At 42.1% G+C, this 24190-nt stretch overlaps 1 protein-coding gene and 1 pseudogene across 1 annotated transcript; both read right to left on the bottom strand.

Annotated features, from left to right (window-relative positions):
* Positions 1-846: 846 nt before the first annotated feature.
* Positions 847-21150, bottom strand: qrfprb (pyroglutamylated RFamide peptide receptor b). The gene is made up of 6 exons (XM_078279779.1): positions 20781-21150; positions 19155-19313; positions 11779-11840; positions 2479-2714; positions 1382-1479; positions 847-1244 (listed from the first exon to the last, which is right to left on the bottom strand). Exons 1-6 carry the CDS (start codon positions 21148-21150, stop codon positions 847-849), a joined length of 1323 nt encoding a protein of 440 aa, XP_078135905.1.
* Positions 7440-8776, bottom strand: LOC144536486 (obg-like ATPase 1; annotated as a pseudogene).
* Positions 21151-24190: the final 3040 nt, after the last annotated feature.

Below are 24190 nucleotides of genomic sequence, written 5' to 3'. Positions count from 1 at the left end.
TCTCGCTTAAAATTGTAGGCAGGCTACTTAGTAGGCCAAACCTCCGGGACCTCTTAACCTGTGGCCCTTGCTGTCATCAGGTCAGCTGCTAGCTGCTATCATCCTCGTTTGTCCTGCCGCCACAGCATCACTATTTTATGAATGAAACATGGCGGAGAAACGTAAAAGTGCTGATAACTCCTCTGTATCAAAAAAGAAAGTAAGGCTCTATCTCGAGAGTTACCTCAACTTCAGTTTCGGGGTGGGGGGGGGGTCCTCACCTTTTCTTAGGCATGTGTAGGGGAGGCGCCAAGGAAAAAAGGTTGGGAACCACTGCTCTATGGTGTCTTCAAACGGTTCTCAGTGTAGCACAACAGTACAGTGGTAATAGGTAGTGCTTATTTGGCATGGCATTGAACGTGGTTCCACCCGACACATCATGAAAGGCTCACTAAGTGGCTGAGTGGCCTGCAGGTTTCAGAGACATCTCAACTGAAATTATTTATCCATTCAGGCAACAAATTGTTGTTTCAGTGTCTGACTGCTGTTCCTGGCGGTTTCCAAAAGTCTTCTTTAGAGCAAAACTGCCTCTTTTAAGTATTCCTTCATTTCTTTCAGCTGTTCTCCAGACCAGAATTAAAAAACGCTCTTGCCTCTGGCACTGCAGAGATTTGTTTCCAAGACTTTATGGGATCTTTGAGCCACAAATGTGAGAATTAAAATCCCATATGAGGCACCTGCAGCTGTGAGAATTGGAATCCCATATAAGGCACCTGCAGCTGTGAGAACTGAAATCTCATATGGAGGCAACTGCAGCTGGCTGAGGGTTTAATTCATCGGCTAAACAGCTCAACTTGGAGCAGTTTCTCATTTCACTTGAGAGGAGTTGTTTGCATGGAGCTCTGTTTGGATGGTGAAGATTTTATCTCCTATTATTTCCAACGAGCTCTCTCCATGCGATGAATTTGAAGGTCCTTTCTCTGCCGAGTCCCGCTTCGAGCTATCGCCTTCATCTGATTCCAGGAAGGCTTCTCTGCTTTTGGGTTTGATGAACTGCACGCTCAGTTTGGATGCTACCACGGCGCCGCCCTGCTGGTTAGGCTTTGAGATGCAGTGAGAGAGGGTGGAGACACAACTCTTCTTGAAGTTCTCGTTCATGAAGGCGTAGACGATGGGATTGTTGAAGCTGTTAAAGAACCCGATGGCCTGAACAATGGCGATGATCATGTTTAGTGTGACTCCGTCATATTTGTTCTCCAGGTCATCTGGACAATAACGCACACAGACAGAGTTTAAACCTCAAACTAATGAGCTGCACAGACTTTAAATAAATGGCAATTTTCACTCAAGCTATGCCAAGAAATAGTTCCCATTTCCATTTTACATTTAAATTCATACTTACAGTACTCAAACAACATATGGACTGTGTGGAATGGTGCCCAGCAAATGGTGAATAGCAGAACGATGGTGATCATCATTTTAACGGCTCTTTTCTTTTTCCTGTACAAGGTCACAGTAGACATGTTGACTTGTTACAGCAGGAAATGAACAGCCACAACTAAGAACACCAATCATTGCACTCTTTCATTAAAATGCCCTTGAGCGGTGAGTCAGCCAGGAAAATATCAGGACCCTGGCAGTCATGCACCTAAATGGACTGCAGCAATTCTCAAGATTACACCCATTCTCCTCATTGAATAACCAGAAGCAATACATATGCAAATACTTTTAATTTCAGATATCTCCTACTTCACTGAAAAATTCTCAGTGGTTGTGCACTGGTGGTTTTAAGGTTCCACCACACGGGTGTACATTGTATATTAAATATTAAGGGAGAGCACAAAAAAACCTTCCTCCTGCAGCAGATGAATATGAACCCAGCCTTCGAGTGTAAAACTGCACAGTGAAGGTAAAACTTTCGAGTGAGGTTAAAATAAGCAAAACAAATGTTTGAGTTTGAAGCTGACTTAAGCAAAAAACATATCGGTAGTGGTGGTGGGAGAGTGGTATCATTGGACATGCTTCAATTGACACCAAACGACCATTGGAATTTTTTCTGTCAGGTTGGATGGGTGTATAAAAGGTCTATGTTTAAATTTATTCTTCCTTAAACATTACCATATTTTGTTTGGCATCATGATGATCTGTCCCTACTTTAAGTGGCCTGAACTTGACAAGTTTAAGGGACCAACTTTAACTTTTGCTAGGTAACAAGATGCTTTCTACTTCTTGTTTTACTACTGAATGTAAAAATTGATTGGTAACAATCAAAGGTTTAAGTTGTTAAGTTGCTAACATCAAATGTAGCTTCTCTATTCCCTTTGTGCAGGTACCCTGTCCAACCAGTAGGAGTCAGTAGTGCAACTACAAGGACATGATCCCTCACCGGCTTCCCACAACTACAACTACAGCCAATTGTGTTCTTTGAAATACAAAACAAAGCCAAAAAAGGCCACTTGGAGGAGTTGTATCCATACTAACAGGATTCAAGATGCCTACCTTGAGATCTTACTGATCTCCCTGTGGTTCATGGTGTTGAGGACTGAGGAGTCGCCCACCCTCTTGCGGATCCACAACTCAATGCCAATACGTGTGTAGAGGAAAAGCATGGCTGCCAATGGGAGCAGGAAAAGAGCCACCATGATGAAGGTGGTGTACACCTGCCTGTGAGTCAGAGAACGCCAACTCTCCTGACAGCAGATGTGGTAGTGATCATACAAGAAGTCGTACTTCACCTTTGAGAGAGAGGGGAAAAAAACTATTAAGCAGGATTTATAGTTCTGCGGAGGCTCCACGCAGAGCTTTGGCCATAGCCTTACTAAGTGGCCTGAAGCTTATACTTATGTGTTGGTGTGTGCTTCAATCTCTTAAAGAGAATAGCACGGTCGGCCTGTGTGTTGGGAGTGTGTGGTAGAGCGAGTGAGAGATTGACGGCGATTAGCTTCGGAGCGAGTATCTAGAGTCATAGTAAGAGAAACAAAGTGTTTCCCCTGTGCTTTCTGACCACGGTCGGAAATCTGTAGCAGGAAAAGTTAACCCTCTTCTTGATTTCATGTTGTTTATGGAGAAGGAGAAACTGGAAATGAGTAGGGGGAAACGCAACTTTACCAAGTCACCAAGCTACCAAGCCACGGTCGCAGACATGCGTCGCAGCGACGCATGCTGCTCGGCCGTAGCCGAGAGGCGCACGTCAGGCTACGGCGTAGGGTCCAACGTGGGGTCCGTGTCTACATGTACCTACGTACGTACCCGCGGCGTTGATTTGATGCAGAAGCATAAATTGGCCTTTAGTCCCGGATGAATGATTGAGACAGATGAAGATCTCAGTATATATATATATTAGGGCTGTCAAAATAACGCATTCATTTCGATTACTCTACTTCGTTTAAGAATGCTTGATTCTGATTGGCTGGGAGGAGGGCATTAACCCGGCAGGTTGCCCCCTGACTGAGCACAGCGTCATCAAAAAGTAGATCAATACACTGCCTGTATTTTTTTTTTTTCTATCACAGAAATTTCAAACATGAGGTCCATTGTAAAAATAATCCTTGTTTAAAAAAGTGTGTCGGAAATCTATCGGAGGGTCAGTCGATACATAGTTTCGCAAGCAAGATACAATGTAGCAATCAGATGCAGCCTTGTGTGGTTGCTATAGAAACTCATTAACGTTAGCTACAGTTGAGCTAACGTTATTCGCCGTAGTTCTAAACATTACAGTGTTTTAAAAATGGACGAATTAATGGTCAATTTTAATATATTTGGAGTAGGGAAGACATTTGAGGACTGGTTAAAGAGCGACGAGGACTACGGAATGACAAAAGAAAAAGACAAGGCCCAGGGTACCCGTTTCCGAGATCTGACAGATGAGGAGCTGCGCACAATTGAAGACGGGGCCCTTGAATCAAACACGAAAAAGGCAACTGCCTTTGCTATCGAGGTTTTCACCGAGTGGAAGAGCCACCAGAAGGATAGACTGACAGTGACAACTGACCTGGACACCTGCAGGCGGAAGAACCTTGTGTGGTTGCTATAGAAACTAATTAGCTACAGCTGAGCTAACGTTATTCACCGTAGTTCTAAAGGGGACTACTTTTTGACGGAGATGAACTCAAACAGAGTATACATTTAATAAGCATGCAATACGAATAAGAAAAAGCATAATTATTAAAGTATTTGAATTGTTTTATTATGTTGGCAAGCAAGTAGAATAAACGGGATAATCACCTCAAGGCAGGGCAATAAACCGTTTGATATGCCCGGTTTGTGGAAGGTTACCAGAAGCCGGGCATATCAAACTGTTTAAACCCCCTGCCTTGAGGTGATTATCCCTTACTTAATCCATTCCATATTGAACTTTGACCCGGAGCCATTCTAGCCACCATTCGACTGTAAAATGAAGGAGGGAGACGAGAATGCGCTGCCTGGATCATTAATTGGAACATTTACTTAGAAAAATTTCTAATTTCGGCGCCTCATTTCGGTGCCACTGATATGTCTGCGCTTCTCTCGGATGCTTTGAAACAGATGTTACAGGCAACAGAAACATCACTGCACGTGATGCACTATACCAAAGCCCGTCTACGGAAAGCTGTTCCACTCCCTATTCAGCCCCATTGTACCAAATTTGGTTGCAGTTCCACCAGAGTTCCACTGGGGGTGATCGCGGTCCAGTGCTAAATGAATGGGACTCTATGGAGCTAGACGGCTAAATTTGTCTCTTTCGCCTGATTGTCGTTGAGAAATCTCAGATTTGATTGTAGTTTTTGCAAGTTAAACATGGATTATAGGTCAAAAGTTGAATGAACGAGTACTTGTGCCCTTTCGATTTCTTACAGGTTGAGTCGTTGTTGCCCACAACACGCTAGCATTCTGCTAATGAATGCTGATTGGTCAGTGAAGGACTGATTACGATCCCACTTGACGGCATCCGAAGCAGAGACAGAATGTCAGAGTGAATATTTCGGCGTGGTCTTTAAAACATTAGCAAACCTCTTTCTAGCACGTGTATTAACAGGGAGAGGCTAACCTGTCAACTGTGTTGTTGATGCCTCGAGAGAAAAAAGAGCTTGCCGTAAAGCAGTATCTCTGGCCGTATATGTGTATGACGTCATTGACATTTTAAAAGGCTTTTTAGAACAAAAAAGCGACTTTAAAAAATATCTAACACCCAGCAGTGTGCATTTTCTTAGCCTCCCTTTCGAATGCAACATTCAAATTACTAGACAAAAAATGATATCCTGAGAAAAGTGGATTTTGAGGGATATAGCTCCGTAGAGTCCCATTCATTCTGCACTGGCCTGTGAGCGCCCCCTATATGGAACTCTGGTGGAACTGCAACCAGTTCAGAAGCCGGAAGTAACGAGAGAGTGGAACTTCTTCCCTTATTAGAAATTCTTTGACTATACTCAACAGCAGCTAACGTTAGCCTACCGCTAGCTAGTAGCTGGATTAAACACGGTTAAAATGCTGACAGCTAACGCTAAACGGTGTAAAGTGTGACTGTATTTTACTGTTGAGGATTCAACACCGGGTGTAACAGTCTGCAGCTGCCATTGTCGGAAAAACACAGGCGGTGCGTTCAATGAAACTGGTAACCTACAGTCTCGTGGTGCATTCAAAGTTGTTGTTCAATGCCCTTTTCCTATCTGGTGGTTGTTTTTACTCATTCAACAGCAATTTACTAGTGAAATAAGTTAATGTTATAGTTATTACATTATTATTAAATAATTTCATTTTGACCATATGGCCTAGCAATAAACAAGCTGTTCTTTAATGTCGCTGACTGTTGTTTAGTGCCCTTCTTTTTTTTTACTTTCTTAAAAAGTTTCGGTTAATTGGAGCTTTTACCCAATCAGATTTGCCCCCTGTGCTGTCTCCGGGTGAAAAATCTCAGGCCTTCAAAATTTCGAGTGAATCCCTCTGATGTTTGAGCAAATAGGGACAATGTTGATTGTCATATTCTTAAGCCAATCAAATTTCGAGTTTGCCCTGTTGGGCGTATTCTTTGACAGGCCGGAGCCTTGTAGCTGGCCTAGCCACCTACATCAGGATTTGAACTGAAGCAAGTAACGTTGCAGTAATGTTAGTTCAAGATTATTATATTATGTATATATATATGTTTGTCTCCTTTTATTGACACATGCATATTGATGAGGATGACATTTATTATATCCTGGCTCCCTAAGGTTCATGGGATTTTCTATCTTCCACAGAATCTTTAATGATGGGATCGTTGGGTGCTCTTGAAATTAAAGATTCACACTATGGATTCAGTGAGGTGAAACAAGAGGCATCATGAGGCTGCACAATCCAGGTGATCCACAGTGCTCTTGTAGCTGATTTACAATAAAGCATTGTCTCGTAACACAGGGTGGAGTTCATAAAGTAAATGTCGTCCTTTTTTTTAACCAGCCCAAACCAAAGTCAATAAAAGCAGTGTTTATAACAACATTCTCTATTCAGGTGTCTTATTCCTGCACTTTCAGGGATGTCTGTTTTGCTCTTTCTAAAATAACAATATTCTTCCCCCTCAGAATACAGCACAGTACTGGCCCAAAGTACAACACTGCGTGATGGCCTTCATTTTCTCTTAATACTAAACACAGCACAAGTCAAACGTTTATAGACAGTATATTTCAGCACAATTGGCAAAGGTATTGAGACTTTATTGTCAATAGCATAAAACAAAGTTTAATTCAGGTAAAAGGTATAAAGGAACTGAGAAAATAGTTTGTCTTTTTAATTCTAGGGGAAAATACCTAAAACTCATTAAAGATGGCCTTTACCTAATTAATGCTGATTAGGCACCTGTGGCAAACAACAAATGTTGTATATTACTATCACTCATGGTGGAACTGTTTAAATTTATTTTATGACATAAGAGTTGATTTACAGATTGAGCACACAGGTGTCTGTAATAAAGCACTAATTAAAAGTGTCGTTATGATGTGAAAGCTCGCCAATTAATCAGCAGTCCACATTTGGGTAATTGTCAACTAATGACAGAAAGACGAGCTGTTATTACTCAGAGGAATGAAAGATCGTCTTAAAGATAAATTTCAACAAAAAGCCTCTGAGCATTGTGGCTTAAATGATCAAAAAATATCTAGAAAAGAGGACAAGCTCTGATCATCTGATGCATATTAAAAACACATGGACCGTGCCAGCATCAATTAGAAAACAATGTGCAGTTTGTGTTCTGTTACCGTTTATACGTCTATTTCTAGTAAAATCAAAAATTATATATTTCTCAGTTCAATTATACCCGTTCTTCGACCATGAAAGCTGGAATTTAGTGTTTTCAAAAATGTATGACTGGTACAGTTAGTGCCATTTGAAAATTTGCTCCAAATATTACAGATAGGAATGTGTGTTATTCTCGTACAGAAACGTTAATCATTTCAATAGACCTGGGAGGTCGGTTGAGTAAAAACCTCTGGCCAACCAAGCCATGTGCTGGTCCTCTGAATTCAAAGAGAAGTATGAAAACCAGCAGACAGTGTAGCTCTTTGAGGCCCAACTAAACAATATTCTGAGTTCTCCCTCTGCTGATTGTATGGTCTTATGGTTTCTTTTTAGGTGCATTGGGTGTGTTGAATTTGAAAAAGATAATGTCGCTGTCCTCCACCACGTAGTTCCACCACGTAGTTCCACCACGTAGTTCCTGCCCTGTTGCCTGTATTTTCCAGCAGCCTTGGCTGCATTTTCACTGCCCTCCTCTTTGAAGTCATTGTACTTCATGACCTCGGCCATGATGAAGCCTTTCTCAACGTCAGTGTGGATCTTTCCTGCAGCTTGAGGAGCCTTGGTACCGTTCCTGATGATCCACGCCCGCACCTCATCTGGTCCGGCTGTGAAGAAGTATTCCAGCTGTAGTGCTGCGTAGCCGGTCTTGATTATTTTGGTCATAACACTCTGTGTCTTCATTTCCTCGCAGTACTTTTTCTTCTCCTCCTCCTCCTCCATGTCCTGCAGTTTAGACTCAAGAGCTCCACTCACTGGAATGACCAGAGCACCGGGGTCATGAGCATCTACCCACTCCTTGATTTTCGCCAACCACTTGTTCTTTTTTCTGATGTAATCCTTCTCTGAGAGATTGACCAGGTAGATCATGGGCTTGGATGTCAGAAACAGGTATTTGTTTAACACCTCAATCTCTTTGTTGTTCCAGTCATGGTAAAATCTGACGTGTTTCTTCTCCTCCTCTATCCAATGTTTCACCTTTAACATGATATATTCAGGTTTGAGTTTTTTGTCACCTCCTCTGACGGCAGTTTTCTCCAGTTTGTCAAGGATTGAAGCAATCATTTCCTCGTCCTTTAGTCGCAGCTCCTTGTGGATGATCTCAATGTCCCTCACTGGGTCAACGTTACCCTCCACGTGGATAATATCCTCATCATCAAACGCACGAGTCGTGGAAAATGCCGTCACAGGCACTGATGTGGAAGAGAAAGGCGTTTCCAAGTCCCTGTCCTGAGTGAGCTCCCTTCACCAGACCAGCAATGTCCACGATGTTTAGAAAAGCTGGAACCTTACTGGCTGGTTTGTGGTATTGGCAGAGGAAATCAAATCGCTCATCAGGAACAGGTACCCTGCTCTCATTTGGGTCAATTGTGCAGAAAGGTAAGTTCTCTGCAGAAGCTTGGCTTTTGGTCAGCACTTTAAAAAAGGTGGATTTCCCAACATTAGGTAATCCCACAATTTCAATTTTCAGAGAGGTTCCAAATCGTCCAATTAATGTAGGCTGTTTGGGAGCTTCTGTCTTTTTAGGAGGCATATTTATGGGTTTTTTTAGCTTATGGTCGCAAAGAATTTCTAATAAGGGAAGAAGTTTCACTCTCTCGTTACTTCCGGCTTCTGAACTGGTTGCAGTTCCACCAGAGTTCCATATAGGGGGTGCTCACAGGCCAGTGCAGAATGAATGGGACTCTATGGAGCTATACCCCTCAAAATCCACTTTTCTCAGGATATCATTTTTTGTCTAGTAATTTGAATGTTGCATTCGAAAGGGGAGGCTAAGAAAATACACACTGCTGGGTGTTAGATATTTTTTAAAGTGGCTTTTTTGTTCTAAAAAGCCTTTTAAAATGTCAATGACGTCATACACATATACGGCCAGAGATACTGCTTTACGGCAAGCTCTGAGTCGCTTCCTTTGTTCTCTCGAAGCATCGACAACACAGCTGACAGGTTAGCCTCTCCCTGTTAATACACGTGCTAGAAAGAGGTTTGCTAATGTTTTAAAGACCACGCCGAAATATTCACTCTGACATTCTGGTTCTGCTTTGGATGCCGTCAAGCGGGATCTCCGATTGTAATCAGTCCTTCACTGACCAATCAGCATTCATTAGCAGAATGCTAGCGTGTTGTGGGCAACAACAACTCAACCTGTAAGAAATCGAAAGGACACAAGTACTCGTTCATTCAACTTTTGACCTATAATCCATGTTGAACTTGCAAAAACTACAATCAAATCTGAGATTTCTCAACGATAATCAGGCAAAAGAGACAATTTTAGCCGTCTAGCTCCATAGAGTCCCATTCATTTAGCACTGGACCGCCATCACCCTCAGTGGAACTCTGCTGGAACTGCAACCAAATTCGGTACAATGGGGCTGAATAGGGAGTGGAACGGCTTTCCGTAGACGGGCTTTGGTTCAAGTTTGTGTAGATTTTTAGATGTTGACCTGATTCCGCCTTTGTGTGTGGGTGGTGGGATATGTGAATTTAGGGTTATTTGTTTAATTGTGAATTCGTGGGGAAGCTTTTTGATTCTGATTGAGTTATTTGAGAGCATTTTTGATTGCTTTGTGGTCGTCGTCTGAGTAAATGTGACCGGTTGTTGTGAGTTTGTTTTTGTTTCTTTGGTAATTTCATTAATTTGGACCAGCGTCGTAATGCGGCATCCTGTCATACTGCATAAAAGTGATGGATTCAGTCACTGTGTATTCATATGTCTGCAGCAGTGTATTGCAATTCTCTAGCTGTTGAACCTTGTGTCAAATCACTTTATCCCACACGATAATGCCCTAGTGTCATAGTGATGAGTTATTTGAAAGTTGTTTAATTGCTGTAGGATAGTACTGAAGGCCCAGGTGTAAAATATATGGCCCGCCACTGATAAACACAATATAGAAATTGTAAAGTATGCTTATAGTATTGACACACTAGTTCACAGTTAATCATTTTAAGATAATATTACTATAAAATCATATCTTTGTTGGGACTTAGGACATATGTTGCAACATTTAGTAACTTAAAATGCGCTGAAAATATTGTAATTAATACTTAAAATACCACATTTTAGCATATACTTTCTGATATCACTTTGAACATAGGAATCATATCATATAAGAACTATGATTTTGCACTGTTGTATTTACACCTTGCGGCATACCCAACATTATATTCATATTAATTTGTCATACCATATCATAACATATGTTCTCTGTAGCTCCTCAACAGTGAGTTTGTGATATTTTTCTTATATTATATCAGTATAACATTATATTGGCTGTCAGTCTGTGCCTCCTGTCCAGAGTCTCTTCAGATAACAGGGAAGTAATTAATCTGTCGGTCACAGATGCAGCCAAAGGTGAACTGAATATTTATAAAACACCTACAACAAAGTGTTCTTTATATTCTGCATTCTGCACTTTATACAACTGACTCATTTATGTCAAACTAAGTGTATTATAAAATTAAGCATTTAAAAAAAATCTTTTCACTCTGGGTTTAGAAAAACGGGTTTAAAAGACTTAATTACCAAGTCCACTGAAACTGCAAAGAAAAACAAAGGTCAAGAGGCCTCTTCAAGGGGTACCAGACAGACAACACTGTAGGAACACCATAATGCCACCACAATAGCATATCAGTATAACATTATATTGGCTGTCAGTCTGTGCCTCCTGTCCAGAGTCTCTTCAGATAACAGGGAAGTAATTAATCTGCCGGTCACAGATGCAGCCAAAGGTGAACTGAATATTTATAAAACACCTACAACAAATAGTGTTCTTTATATTCTGCATTCTGTACTTTATACAACTGACTCATTTATGTCAAACTAAGTGTATTATAAAATTAAGCATTTAAAAAAAATCTTTTCACTCTGGGTTTAGAAAAACGGGTTTAAAAGACTCAATTACCAAGTCCACTGAAACTGCAAAGAAAAATAAAGGTCAAGAGGCCTCTTCAAGGGGTACCAGACAGACAACACTGTAGGAACACCATAATGCCACCACAATAGAAAGGTACAGGTCAACGGCAGTAAAACAAGACATAACATGGGAGAAACGGAGACTACAAAATAAAACAGGAAACTAAGCATGACACATGGACACAAGGTAAAACACAGAAGACAGAAACATGAAACGTAAAACAACAAGGAAACAGAGACTAAATCAACACAATAAAATGGGAAAAAACTACAACAGAAACCCTCAACCATGACAGTTCGGATTTTCTAATTACAGTATATGTTTTCTGCCTGAGAGGTTAGTGTTTCAAATCAGTAAAAACTGATTTCTGACAGGATGCAAATACACAGGAGTGGAATTTAAAAGGTGACAGAATTTTGCAGGATTATATTGTTTATAAAATAGCAAGATAAATAGCTAGCTAGCTCGTCTGAGACACTCATTGCAAGACTCTTAGGACACATTTGGGGACGGAAAGTTAACAAGATAATGTGGAACTGTCTTTCTGAATCTTGATATTTACAAAAATGATATGCTCTTCTGTGCTGAAAAAGTTTTTTAACTTGATGGAAGGACTTTTGTTGCTTTGAGTGGCACCACTTACCTCTAGCTGCTGCACAAACAGCATTGGTGAACCCACTATCACAGAGGCAATCCATACCAGCCCTGCAGAATACAAGTTAAATAAGTAAATTATTTACAGATACAATCTGCAGATAATACTTGGTTTAAATACAGTTTGGTAGCTGCCGCTGATATTCAAGGTGAGAAACCTGTGTGTGACTAATGCCAAACTGTAGTCACAGCAGCTGCACGATTAAATTCATCTTCATATTTCACAAGCTGCCAATCATGTTAAATGTCTGCAAGGTTCCTCCTCATTTCTTTGTTTTTCAACTCAAACAGCGTGAGAGCGCACGGCACGCTACTGACTTAAAATGTATTCACATGATTGGACTTAATTTCAGTTATTTTGGTCATTATTTACCTGAAATATCAGCACTTACTAACCTTGTTGCTTCCTGAATAATCATACATAAAGAGGTTTTGACTCACTATTTCAGATGAGGAAACACTGAGTGTTGTGGAGTTTCATAAGGACACTTTGATATTGTTCTTTTAACTTGAGCCTGACACATATCCGAGACACATTATTAAGTTGTGACAAATTTGCACTTCTTTCTTTACTATCCAAAATGATAATACAGTAAAACCTATATTTCTCTTTGCATATTTGTCAAAGTACATGATAGCTTCTGTATGATAAGCCAATATCGGCCAGTAATATTAATTTGCTGATATATCAGTCAGGCTCTACCTTTAAGGCTGGTGATATATTTGATTTTTCTCAATGTGCATGTGACGTAAGTGACATTGTTCATACTTTGCTGTTTACAGGGCCAAATCATCCTGAGGTTATCAAAAGGAATATTCTCCTTTAGAATTTCTAATTGTGCACAACATAAACATGTCATAAATGTGTCAATACTTGAGGAGGTAACTAAATTTTTTATGCTGAAATCACAGCAGAGAGAGAAAACTGCAGCAGGAATTTCAATTTCTGTCATTTGTTGTCATTTGTCATCTGCTTCCCTACATTCTGCCCCCACTGTACAAGAGATTAAGGCTCGAAGAGGAAGTTGGATTAACCAATCATCTTTGGGCTTTTGGAGTGCACGCCTACCAGGGGCACGTTAAATTTCAAAACAGCAAACGGTGTCAAACGGTGTGCAACAGGCTTTGAGGTATGTTTTCTATCGTTTGGTGGGTGTGTCTCTCACTTGATGATACCCAATAAGCAGAGATGTGTAGGTAAACTCGTGGTAATAAAAGAACGTTGGTATTGATATTGATCAATACCAGTGTAATGAGATCAATACTTTAGTTTAAGTTTCTCTCCAGTATGCACCGCTGTGTTTTCATCAAGGTAGCGTGGCTGAGTGGTCTAAAGCGCTGGATTAAGGCTCCAGAATCCCACCGCTGCCATAATTTTTAGGTGATGGCGCAGTGGATATGACGCATGCCTTTGGTGTGAGAGACCCGGGTTTGATTCTCACTGTGATACATCAACCAATGTGTCCCTGAGCAAGACACTTAACCCCTAGTTGCTCCAGAGGAGTGCAACCTCTGACATATATAGCAATTGTAAGTCGCTTTGGATAAAAGCGTCAGCTAAATGACATTGTAATGTAATAAAAAGGCAGAGCACTTGCACACGATACAGAATGTTCAATGCACCCCTGTTTTAGTTTAAATAAACGTGTTGCGATGTTTTGTGTTATGGTCAGCTCTCTCTCCGCCCTGCTTTGGATGTCTTTTTCCTGTGTTTGTTTATGTTTTGTCTGTGTTTTCCATTTGGAGTGCTGGAGGTGTGGTCTGGAGGAAAGTAGGTCAAGGGGCGTGGTCGCTTCTACCATGCACTGCCGATCTTCACAGCTGCAGCTAATCATCCAGAGTCAACCCAGCAGTATTTAAACCCGGGCTGATCACCCCCTCAGTGCCAGTTCGTTAACTACAACCCATGTGGTAACTTGGCTTCAAGTCCCAGAACAATTCTAGTTTTGCCTTTGTTCTCTGTGCTTAAACTTACCCTGTGTCTCTCTAGTTCCCGCTCAGACCTGCTGCTTTCTCTGCTGTGCCTGCATGCTCCCAGCCTCACCTTCCAGCTTCAGTCTCCACTTTGGAAAAACCACCAGTGTACTCATCTCTGCCTGTCTCCCTCGTGTCCCGAAACCACCTGGACTCTTCCCCATCAGCTCGCCTCTATCTCGGACCAGCCAGGCGTTTTCCCGCCCTGACACAATCAACTGTAACTCTGAGTACACGTTGTTTAATTAAACCTTTTAAAACTGTTCTACATTGTCTGTGTGATATCTCTGCGTTCTGGGTCAGAACTAGCTCCTAACCGAACGAGCTGGCAATGGACCCTGCAGAGATTTCGCACGTAAAAGATGAAAAACGCCATCTTTCGTGCCATCAAAAATCAAGGAGCTTTGTTAGGGCAGCACGACCAGTTAATTCATAAATTACTCGAGACCAATCAGCAATTGTTCAATCAAGTGACTCAGCTGTCTGCTCAAATTGCTACTGTCTCTTCCCAGTGCACCTAGTGTTTCACCTCTCCCCACTCCTCTCTCTGTCTGCTTCCTCAGCCATGGACTCTGCTTCATTCACCCGGGAACCCCCAGTGACACCACCGGAGCCATTCTCTGGTTTCCTGCTCCAATGTGGACTCATTTTTCAACAGAAGCCATTGTCATTTGCCTCGGAATTATTTAAGGTACGTTACGCACTGGGGTTACTCAGGGGAAAGGCGCTAGTGTGGGCAGAAGCTATGTGCTCTAATCAACACCTCACCACTCTAACTTTTTTTTCTTTTTTTTCCCCTCCGCATGGTTGAGAACAGTTTTGATCACCCAGATTATGTTGGAAACGCCTCCAAGAGACTGTTGGACCTCAGACAGGGTACTGAGAGTGTGGCTGAGTACTCAATTGAGTTTTGGACATTAGCAGCTGATTCCAAATGGAATTATGAGGCACTACAGGGAGTTTTTGTGCACAGTTTGAACCCTTCAGTTAAAGATGAGCTTGCTCTTCGCGATGAACCCAGTAACCTGCAGTCTTGTTTCTCTAGCCATTAAGATCGACAACAAGCTCCGGGAGCGGACACATGTTCGGGCGTCCAAGGCACCAAAGTCCTGTTTATCTCCCTGTCGAGAGCTCTCGGCAGCACCGGTCCCCACTACGAGGGACGAGGAGGAACCCATGCAATTGGGTCGGGCTCGGTTACCCCCAGCTGAACGCTTGCACCGACAGGCAGGTGAGTGCCTGTACTGTGGAAACTCCTCCCATTACCTCGCTAGTTGTCCTGTACGCCCAAAAGAGGCTCGTTAGTGAGAGTGGGTACACTGGCGAGCCCAGTTCCTGAAGTTGAACCCACATCCCCTCGTTTCTCTCCCTGCAACTCTCCAATTTGGTTCACTACCACTGTCAGCTCTTATTGATTCGGGGTCAGAGGGTAATTTCATTGACTCTAAGAAGGCTAACATTCCCCTCGAATCACTCACATCCCCCATCAATGTGGCGACCATTGACTGTCAGTTACTGGCAAAGGTAACTCAGCAAACAGTCCCAGTAACTCTCGTTCTTTCCGGTAACCACCGAGAGGTTATCTTCAAGGCTGTGGCAGCATCGTTCTCTGTCTCAGTTTTCCCTGGCTCAGGTTACACAATCCTCAAATAGACTGGCAACACAATACTATAAACAGTTGGCGCAGTTTCTGTCATTCCACATGTCTCGGTTTGGCTATTCCTCCCAAAATTGTAACCCCGACTGCATCTGTGAAACTGCCTGATTTGTCATTGGTCCCCCAAAGAATATCTGGATTTAGCTGAAGTATTTAGCAAGGAAAAGGCTTTATCTTTGCCACCTCACAGACCCTATGATTGGGCTATTGAGGAGTTTCCAGGAGCCCCCTTGCCTTAAAGCCAACTCTACAACCTGTCAGGCCTGAAAGAGGCAATGGAGAAATATATCGGTGATTCACTGGCTGCCGGTATTATTTGCCCATCGTCTCCTGTGGGGGAAGGTTTCTTCTTTGTGGACAAGAAAGACAAGACACTACGCCCCTGTATTGATTTTCGCAGATCGAACAATATTACAGTGAAAAATAAATGCCCATTGCCACTCAAACTCTGCTATTGAACCCCTTCAGGGCGCCATGGTTTTCTCAAAACTGGACCTGCACAATGCCTACCACCTCGTCAGGATTCGGCAAGGGGATGAGTGGAAAACTGCCTTTAATACGCCGCTTGGACACAAATACCTGGTAATGCCATTCAGACTTACAAATGCACCAGCAGTATTCCAAGCGATGGTGAATGATGTTTTGAGAGACATGTTAAATCATTTTGTGTTCGTCTACCTGGACGACTTTTTTTCTAATTCCCTTGAACATGTCCGTCTAGTCCTAAAATGCCTCTTGGAGAACAAGCTTTTTGTAAAAGTGGAAAAATGTGAATTCCATCGTGAGTCAGTTCCTTTCCTGGTGTTCATCATAGAAGGGACAGGTTTCTGCAGGTCATGGAAAAAATTAAAGCAGTAACTGAATGGCCCAGACTCGCAAACAGTTGCAACGTTTCCTGGGTTTTGCTAATTTTTACAGGGGATTTATCCAGGGTTTTAGTCGGGTAGTAGCTCCCCTCACCAAGCTCACTTCCCCTAAAGTCCCATTTGTGTGGTCTCCGGAAGCAGACCAAGCCATGAATACCCTGAAAGAACTGTTTTCCACCTCCCCAGTGCTCATTCACCCAGACACATTGCCTTTTATTGTGAATGTGTCAGATTCAGGTGTTGGAGCTGTTCTCTCACAACACTCCCCTACGGACCAAAAGCTCCATCCGTGTGCCTTTTTCCAAAAATTGTCACCAGCAGAGAGACACTACGATGTGGGGAACCGGGAGTTGCTGGCTGTGAAACTGGCATTGGAGGAATGGAGACATTGGCTGGGCGGAGCAGCCTTTTGTGGTTTGGACCAACCACAAAAACCTGGCCTTTAGCCAGTCATCTAAAAGACTAAACTCCCGCCAAGCCAGATGGTCCATCTTCTTCAGCAGGTTTAACTTTACTCGTACTTACCGTCCTGGCTCTCGCAATGTAAAACCTGATGCTTTGTCCCGCCAGTTCTCCGTCTCTGAAGAGTCCAGTGAGCCTGAGTCCATCCTGCCATCTACCTGCGTCGTAGCCGCAGTCCGTTGGGAAATCGAATCCCTTGTCAAGTCGGCCCAAGAATCCAATCCTGGACCAGCAGATGACCACCTGGCCGGCTCTGTGTCTGTGCAGTCTGAAGTGCTGCCGTGGGTCCATTCTTCCCGTTTCACTTGTCATCAGGGATGCAACGTACCCTAACGTTGCTCAAAAGACATTTTTGGTGGCTATCAGCTGAAACTGACGTCTGGGCTTACGTGGCAGCATGTACCAGCTGTGCCCGAGGAAAAAGCCTCCCACAGTCTCCCTCGGATTTACTGCAGCCTCTGCCAGTTCCAAGTCATCCCTGGTCCCACATAGCCCTGGACTTGGAAGGTAATGATACAATACTCACCGTTGTGGACAGATTTTCTAAATCTGCTCACTATGTAGCATTACCAACTGCCAGTGAGGCAGCGGACCTCTTAGTCTTGCATGTATTCCGTCCCATGGAATACCTGTAGACATTGCTGACCGAGGCCCACAGTTAATTTCTTAAGTCTGGAAAGACTTTTGTTCTGCTCTTGGCGCAACTGGGTCTCTCCTCAGGATTTCATCCACAATCAAACGGCCAGACTGAGAGAGCCAACCAGGACCTGGAAGCATCTCTTCACGGCGGCTCAGCATCATCTTCTTGGGCGAAACACATTCTCTGGATTGAGTCTACTCATAATTCCCTGACCACCTCTGCTACCGGCCTATCCCCCTTCGAGGTGTCGCTGGGGTATCATCCTCTGTTTCTTGATCAAGAAAAAGAGTTGGCTGTCTCCTCAGTTCAGGAGAACTTGTGTTGCTGTCATCAGGTTTGGCGCGACGCCCGTGAGCTGTTGCTCAGGACTGCAGAACAAGAGTTCGGCAGATCGGCGCAGGATCCCAGCTCCCAGTACCAACCGGACAACAGGTGTGGTTTTCCTCAAGAACATTCCTCTGCGGATCGAATCACGCAAGTTGGCACCTCAGTTTCTGGGTCCCTTCATTATTGATTTGATTATCAATCCCTCTGCTGTGCGGCTAAAGTTGCCGTGGACTATAAGGTGTCATCCCACCTTCCATGCGTCGCAACTGAAACCTGTCTCGTCCAGTCCTCTGTGCCCGCCTGCAGATCCTCCACCTCCTGTACACATGATTGACAACCACCCAGCCTACACTGTCCATAAGGTGTCCGTGGAGGGGGGAGGTCCTGTTATGGTCAGCTCTTTCTCCAGGATGGCTTTTTCCTGTGTCTTCCATTTGGCGTGCTGGAGGTGTGGTCTGGAGGAAAGTAGGTCAAGGGGCGTGGTCGCTTCTACCATGCACTGCCGATCTTCACAACTGCAGCTAATCATCCAGATTCAACCCAGCAGTATTTAAACCCGGGCTGATCACCCCCTCAGTGCCAGTTCGTTAACTACAACCCATGTGGTAACTTGGCTCCAAGTCCCAGAACAATTCTAGTTTTGCCTTTGTTCTCTGTGCTTAAACTTACCCTGTGTCTCACTAGTTCCCGCTCAGACCTGCTGCTTTCTCCGCTGTGCCTGCATGCTCCCAGCCTCACCATCCAGCCTCAGTCTCCATTTTGGGAAAACCACCAGTGTACTCACCTCTGCCTGTGTTCCGAAACCACCTGGACTATTCCCCGTTGGCTCGCCTCTATCTCGGACCAGCCAGGAGTTTTCCCACCCTGACACAATCAACTAACTTGGAGTACACATTGTTTAATTAAACCTTTTAAAACTGTTCTACATTGTCTGTGTGCTATCTCTGCGTTCTGGGTCAGAACTACTAGCTGAACGTGCCCCAAATCTGTGTTGTGCAAAATGATTGGTTAATCCCACTCTATTTGGGAATGCAAATTTTGAAACCTAAAAAGAGAAATCCATACAGGTAGAAAATAAACCTCCAATTCATGTTCATCTACATGGAGCCCGGAGAAACATCAAAATAAATACAACTACTACCCTTTGTGTAGCTCCAAAAATATGATTGGGCGTAGCTACACACAAGTATAATTATTGCTATAATTGGATTTCACAGAAACAAACCGTTAATTTCTTCTGCATAACACTCAGAAGAAACGCAGGATAGCCTGTGAGGCAGCTATCATGCACACATGAACTTGCTCAAAGCAATTATACCAGAGGCTTTACCCAATGGTTATATAATTTTTATTTTTTCAGTGCAGATGTTGATTACAGTCTTTCCTTTAACACACAAACACATCCACTAAAGATTGAGCCACTCTTGCAAACAAAATACCTAGCATCTTATGTGCTCGCTTGGACGAGTACTGCCGCCTCATTTGCAGGGGGAAGACAATGCCCTGGTATCTCTCGATGGCAATGCAGGTCATTGTGAGGATGCCTGTCACTATGGCTGTGGTCTGCACAAAGGGAACCGTTTTGCAAACCAGAACCCCTGCAAGAAGAACAGAGGGGTGAAACAATGAGGTACTGAAACAGCAGAAAACATGCATTTCTATAAAATGGACGCATGCCCTCACCATTTTCATCTTCCTGTTTTTCCTCATTTAAATGAAAATGTCCATCTGATTACTCTTGAACACATATTTCACAGCTAATAAAGCACAGAGCTGAAACCCAGGAGTAAATTAGCACTGAACTAATTGTGACCACATTTTAATAGGAGCACATGCTTTGAGCTTGCCTTCTATTGCTATGATACACACTTCAATAAAATATCTTTGTTGGCATCTTGGTCACAATGTTGTGAACTGTTAGATATGAAATCTACTTGCAATAACATTCTGTAAAGCTGATACTGCTCAGTTTCTACTGACACTGAGGCAAAATATGTTTTGATATAGCTCTTTTAGAGGCTGAAGAGTTGTGTATATAGTCATAAAAGCCTCTAAATGTCATGCAATGCAGTAATTTACAACAGCAATGATGCATTTGACTGTAATGTGACAGCAACTTAAATTAGAGCATCAGAACGTTGAATCAACACGTGTTTTTTTGCAGGAGTATTGCATAGCCTTGAATTAAGTGTTTATTTTATGAATAGGAGTGTCCATCCTCTGCAAAGTATGAACATCACAAACTCAGCGACGGCAACACTTCTTCATTCATGTATTGCAAAGTTTCTCTTGGCTTGATGCAAAGCTAGAAAGTGGATCTTGCAAAAACGAAATGAAACAGCTTTTAATATTCCAATGCCTAAAAGTTACATGTGGCACTCATCAATGCATGTATTAATCTGTGTAGAAGTCCTTTATCATGTGCTATTTCTTTGAATATATCTCCCACATCACTTCCTCCCATCACCTCAAACTCTTTAAGTAGCACAGTTGTGTGACTCAAACACATTGTCTGTTTTGAGATATAGCCTACAAAATCCTAAAAGAATACACAAGGCTCAACCTGTAACTTCGAGATAGCCTCCTGCTGCAGCTTCATTCCTTGAAGGGATCAATGTTTTGTGTGTTTGCTGGCCAACCTGTGTTAGAGCAAGTCAGCTCTTGTTTGGTTCCTTTCAATATTTAGCTACTTTAAGTCGCAGTTACACGATAGTTATTGTGCTTCATAGTTGGGGTAAATGAAAAACTTCTTTCTGTTTTATAGCGTGCATTATTAGTATTTATAGCTTGGAAATCCTGATGCATTTAGCAGTTAATGCATTTTTAATATTGTGTAATGCAACAAGGCTTCTACATTTTTAAATCCTATTTCATGTTCTAATTTTCCACTTTTAATGAAGTTGAAGTCGGATTTCCAAGAGCAAATAACAAGATAAAGGTTTGAATGCGCCTTAATTGCCTTCATTAAAAAAAAATCAAATCAGAGATAGTGCTTCTTATTCGTGACATGGTCTTAAAAAGTAGACTTTCAAATAAGCCTATATAGCCTACGTTTTAAAACTCACCGCCGAACCATTCAGACGAGATGTTCTGCAGCAAAGTGAAAGGTATGCAGAAGAAAGTGATGAGCAGGTCGCTGACCGCCAAATAGCAAATAAAAATATCTGTCGCCGTCTGTGTCGCCCGCTTCTTCACAACTATGTAGATGACCAAACTATTTCCAGCCAGAGCCAGCACGAAAATAAGAATATACATTATTACAAAGGTGGTCTTGGCGCTGTACGGTAACTCAGGGATGTAGACGAGCGGCCGGATTTTGTAAGTGTTGATGAACTCCTGGCGGCTCAGGTTGTAGTACTGGAGCATCTCCTGTAACACTTCAGGAGTTATCTTGGTGGACCCTTGCCCTGAATAATCTGTAGAAACTGCTGCCATCCTGACACGCGTCCTCAAACCCGAGACCAATTGCTTTCGGGCAGAATAAAAAATCTTTAACAGTTCAGAGCTGAAAGCTTCTCTTTAACCCACAAGTCCGTACAAATGGTACGCTGCCTCCTCCATCCATCAGCTGAACTGCGGTGCTGCAGCTGCAGCCGCAGCTCTGTGTGTGTGTGTGTGTGTGTGTGTGTGTGTGTGTGTGTGTGTGTGTGGGTGTGTGTGTGTGTGTGTGTGTGTGTGTGTGTGTGTGTGTGTGTGTGTCTCGCATTGCCAGACCTATCTCCCCAGCGCGTAAGGACCAATTACAGGTTTCACTATTATATTTCACTAGCCCATTTATTGCATAGCTAATTTAGAAAATCCAATTTACAAAACAGTCTATACCTTTTTGGTAATTGTGACCCTTTGAAGCCATAGCCTACTATCTAACTTTTGAAACAGGATAGAACATGATTTCTCTTACAAATAAATAGTTGAAATCATAAGCAATAAAATGCACCCCTTCTCGATTTATCACACTCAATGGTTTCCCATTCTTTGTACAAAAACTTGAAAAATAAAGTATAAAAGAAAAAGCTGCAACCGTTTGTTTAAAACAACTTATGTGACAGACAGATACATTATCCATTCATCGGCTATTTTTAACAGGTTCTGCCCTTTTCCAAATAGTTTCTAATGATGGCAAACCATCTAGCATTTCAAGGTTAGTATTTTACAGCCTCTCCTTTAAATTGAGCAATTGTCTGAAAGTTGTGACTCAACTAAATGTATGCAGGAGGGGTGGGTGGAGGAGTTGAAAATGAAAGCGAGACATTTAAAATATGTTCTAAAGAGTTTGGTGTGAGAATAAATTAAAGCACCGGATTAAGAGTGTGACCTTGAGTCAGCCCACTGAAAATATTAAGATAACAAAGAAAGAATGAGAACTAGAAGAAGAAACACAAGAAGAAACAAAAACTCTTGAATAAAAACAGGGTTCAAGTTCGGTGGTCTGATTGAAATATGAAAACCTGCGGTTTTATCATGAATCCTGAGAGTGAACAAATTAACAAGATATATAACTGATCTTAAGGTCTCCAGGCTGATGGGTTGTAACTTTAACTTAAATACAGTCAACATATTTTAAAATATTCACTCTTGCACAGCAAACATACTGCAGCGTTTGATCCTGACTGCACTGACATGCAAATATAAGGCTCCAAAAATTCATCAGATTACCGAGCACAACACTGCATGCGCGACTGAAAAATAAGGGTCATTTTATAGAACCATTTGATGGATTTATATTTTAATGCACACTCGACTGCCTAAAGAGGTGCCCAGCGATTTACTGTAATCCAGGAGGGGCCAAATGCTGCTGCAATCAATGCATCTATGCTTTTTTTTAACCTTTATGTTAAAGAGCCCAGAACTGGAGGGTTTTCTTTTAATATTGGCCCATTATAAAAAAATATTTTATACATATTTATGCCATAATTTCAGGAAAGACTGAAGAAAGAGGGGTCTTTCACACATTCACAGATTGAGCAAAAATATATCCCAATGTCATCACCTTGAATTACAAGGTTTTTTCTTTAAAAGTCAGTTATTCACATTGATTAGTTCTTAACATTTTGGGCAGGTTTCTTTTGACTTTGCAGCATTTATGAAATATGAGAAAAGAAAAGGTTCTGTCTCCAAAATATCTAACTTGGTTCTATTAGGTTCTACCTGCAAAGCATCAATGCGTGCACTAGTGTGGCGAGGGGTGGGGTTACAGTAGTTTAAAAAAATAAAATTGTGTTGCTTGGCAATGCCACCTAGTTTTAGAGAGACTAGGAACTTGTGATTAAAAATACATAAAATAATTGACTTTACAAGTTTACAAGTTTATTCTGTCTCAGACCCATAATAGAGGTGATAAATAATACAAAGATGGATTCTTAAGTTATTATTTAGGTTTTGTGCATTTACATTCAAACCAAGGAACAAGAAAAGGCTGATAATGGAAACACGCACCATCCCCCTTAAGCACCACTGACTGGATTTTTAACAGGCATCCTGATCATTCCTCCAAATAAAATAAATAAGTACTTACTGGAGGCTGTTGCAAAGGTTTTTGGCTCAAGGCAACCACACTGTCTGATTTCCCTGAAATATATTTTGAAAATCCCTTCCACAATCCCATCCATAACCCCAACTATCACACTTATTTTCCCCTACATACTACTATTAGATACTGCCTTCTGCACTGGCGGCACTAAACATTGACAGTGGATGTAAACCATGTCCTGTTTAGACTTCTAATATGAATCACGGCTGGGGCTTACTACGGAGTTTAACACAATCCCCCCCAGTTCTACCCACTACTTAGCAGGCGCAGAGACCAACCAGCACAAGTTACTAGTGCAGCAAAAAGAACGTGATCCCTCCCTGACTTTCCACAAGGAAGCACGGCTGTGTTCATAGAACATAGATTTCATGTGGACCTAATATTTACACTTATGTTGAGTGTGCATGATTTACCACCTCAAAGGAAATGAAGGACATACATTACGTTATTATAAGAGCAAAATGTGAATACAGTTTGTAATAGAGACAGCACAAATATTTCTTGACAAACAATTCCCCACTGGTTGCCAGCCAACCTCGCTGTAACAACAAGACTCCAGAGAGTAACTCCTCCAAGCTGTTTATATCATTTTCATTAGAAATGAACAACAATGTGCCACCAGCAGTCTGGTTGTTTTCCTCATGTATGCGCAACCACAGGGATATATGTGACATTTTTATGTGATATTAAGGAAAGATCCTGCTCACCAGCAGCATCTTGTTCAAGTTCAGAGGCCTCATGTCAGAAATGTGCGGATGATTTCCAGGCGGATGTGGAAAAGTTCTCGCCCTATATCTATGTGTATCTGGTATGATACACAATAACTAGTTCTGATCATAATTATAGATAATAATAATATATAATATTATAATTGTAAATAATTAGATACATTGTGTACATATTAATCGCTATCTTGTTGTTCCCTCAAAAAAGTAAGTCATCCTT

Source organism: Sander vitreus, chromosome 21 (genome assembly GCF_031162955.1).
Source record: "Sander vitreus isolate 19-12246 chromosome 21, sanVit1, whole genome shotgun sequence".
NCBI lineage: Eukaryota > Metazoa > Chordata > Actinopteri > Perciformes > Percidae > Sander > Sander vitreus.
This window is presented reverse-complemented; position numbering and strand designations above follow the sequence as displayed.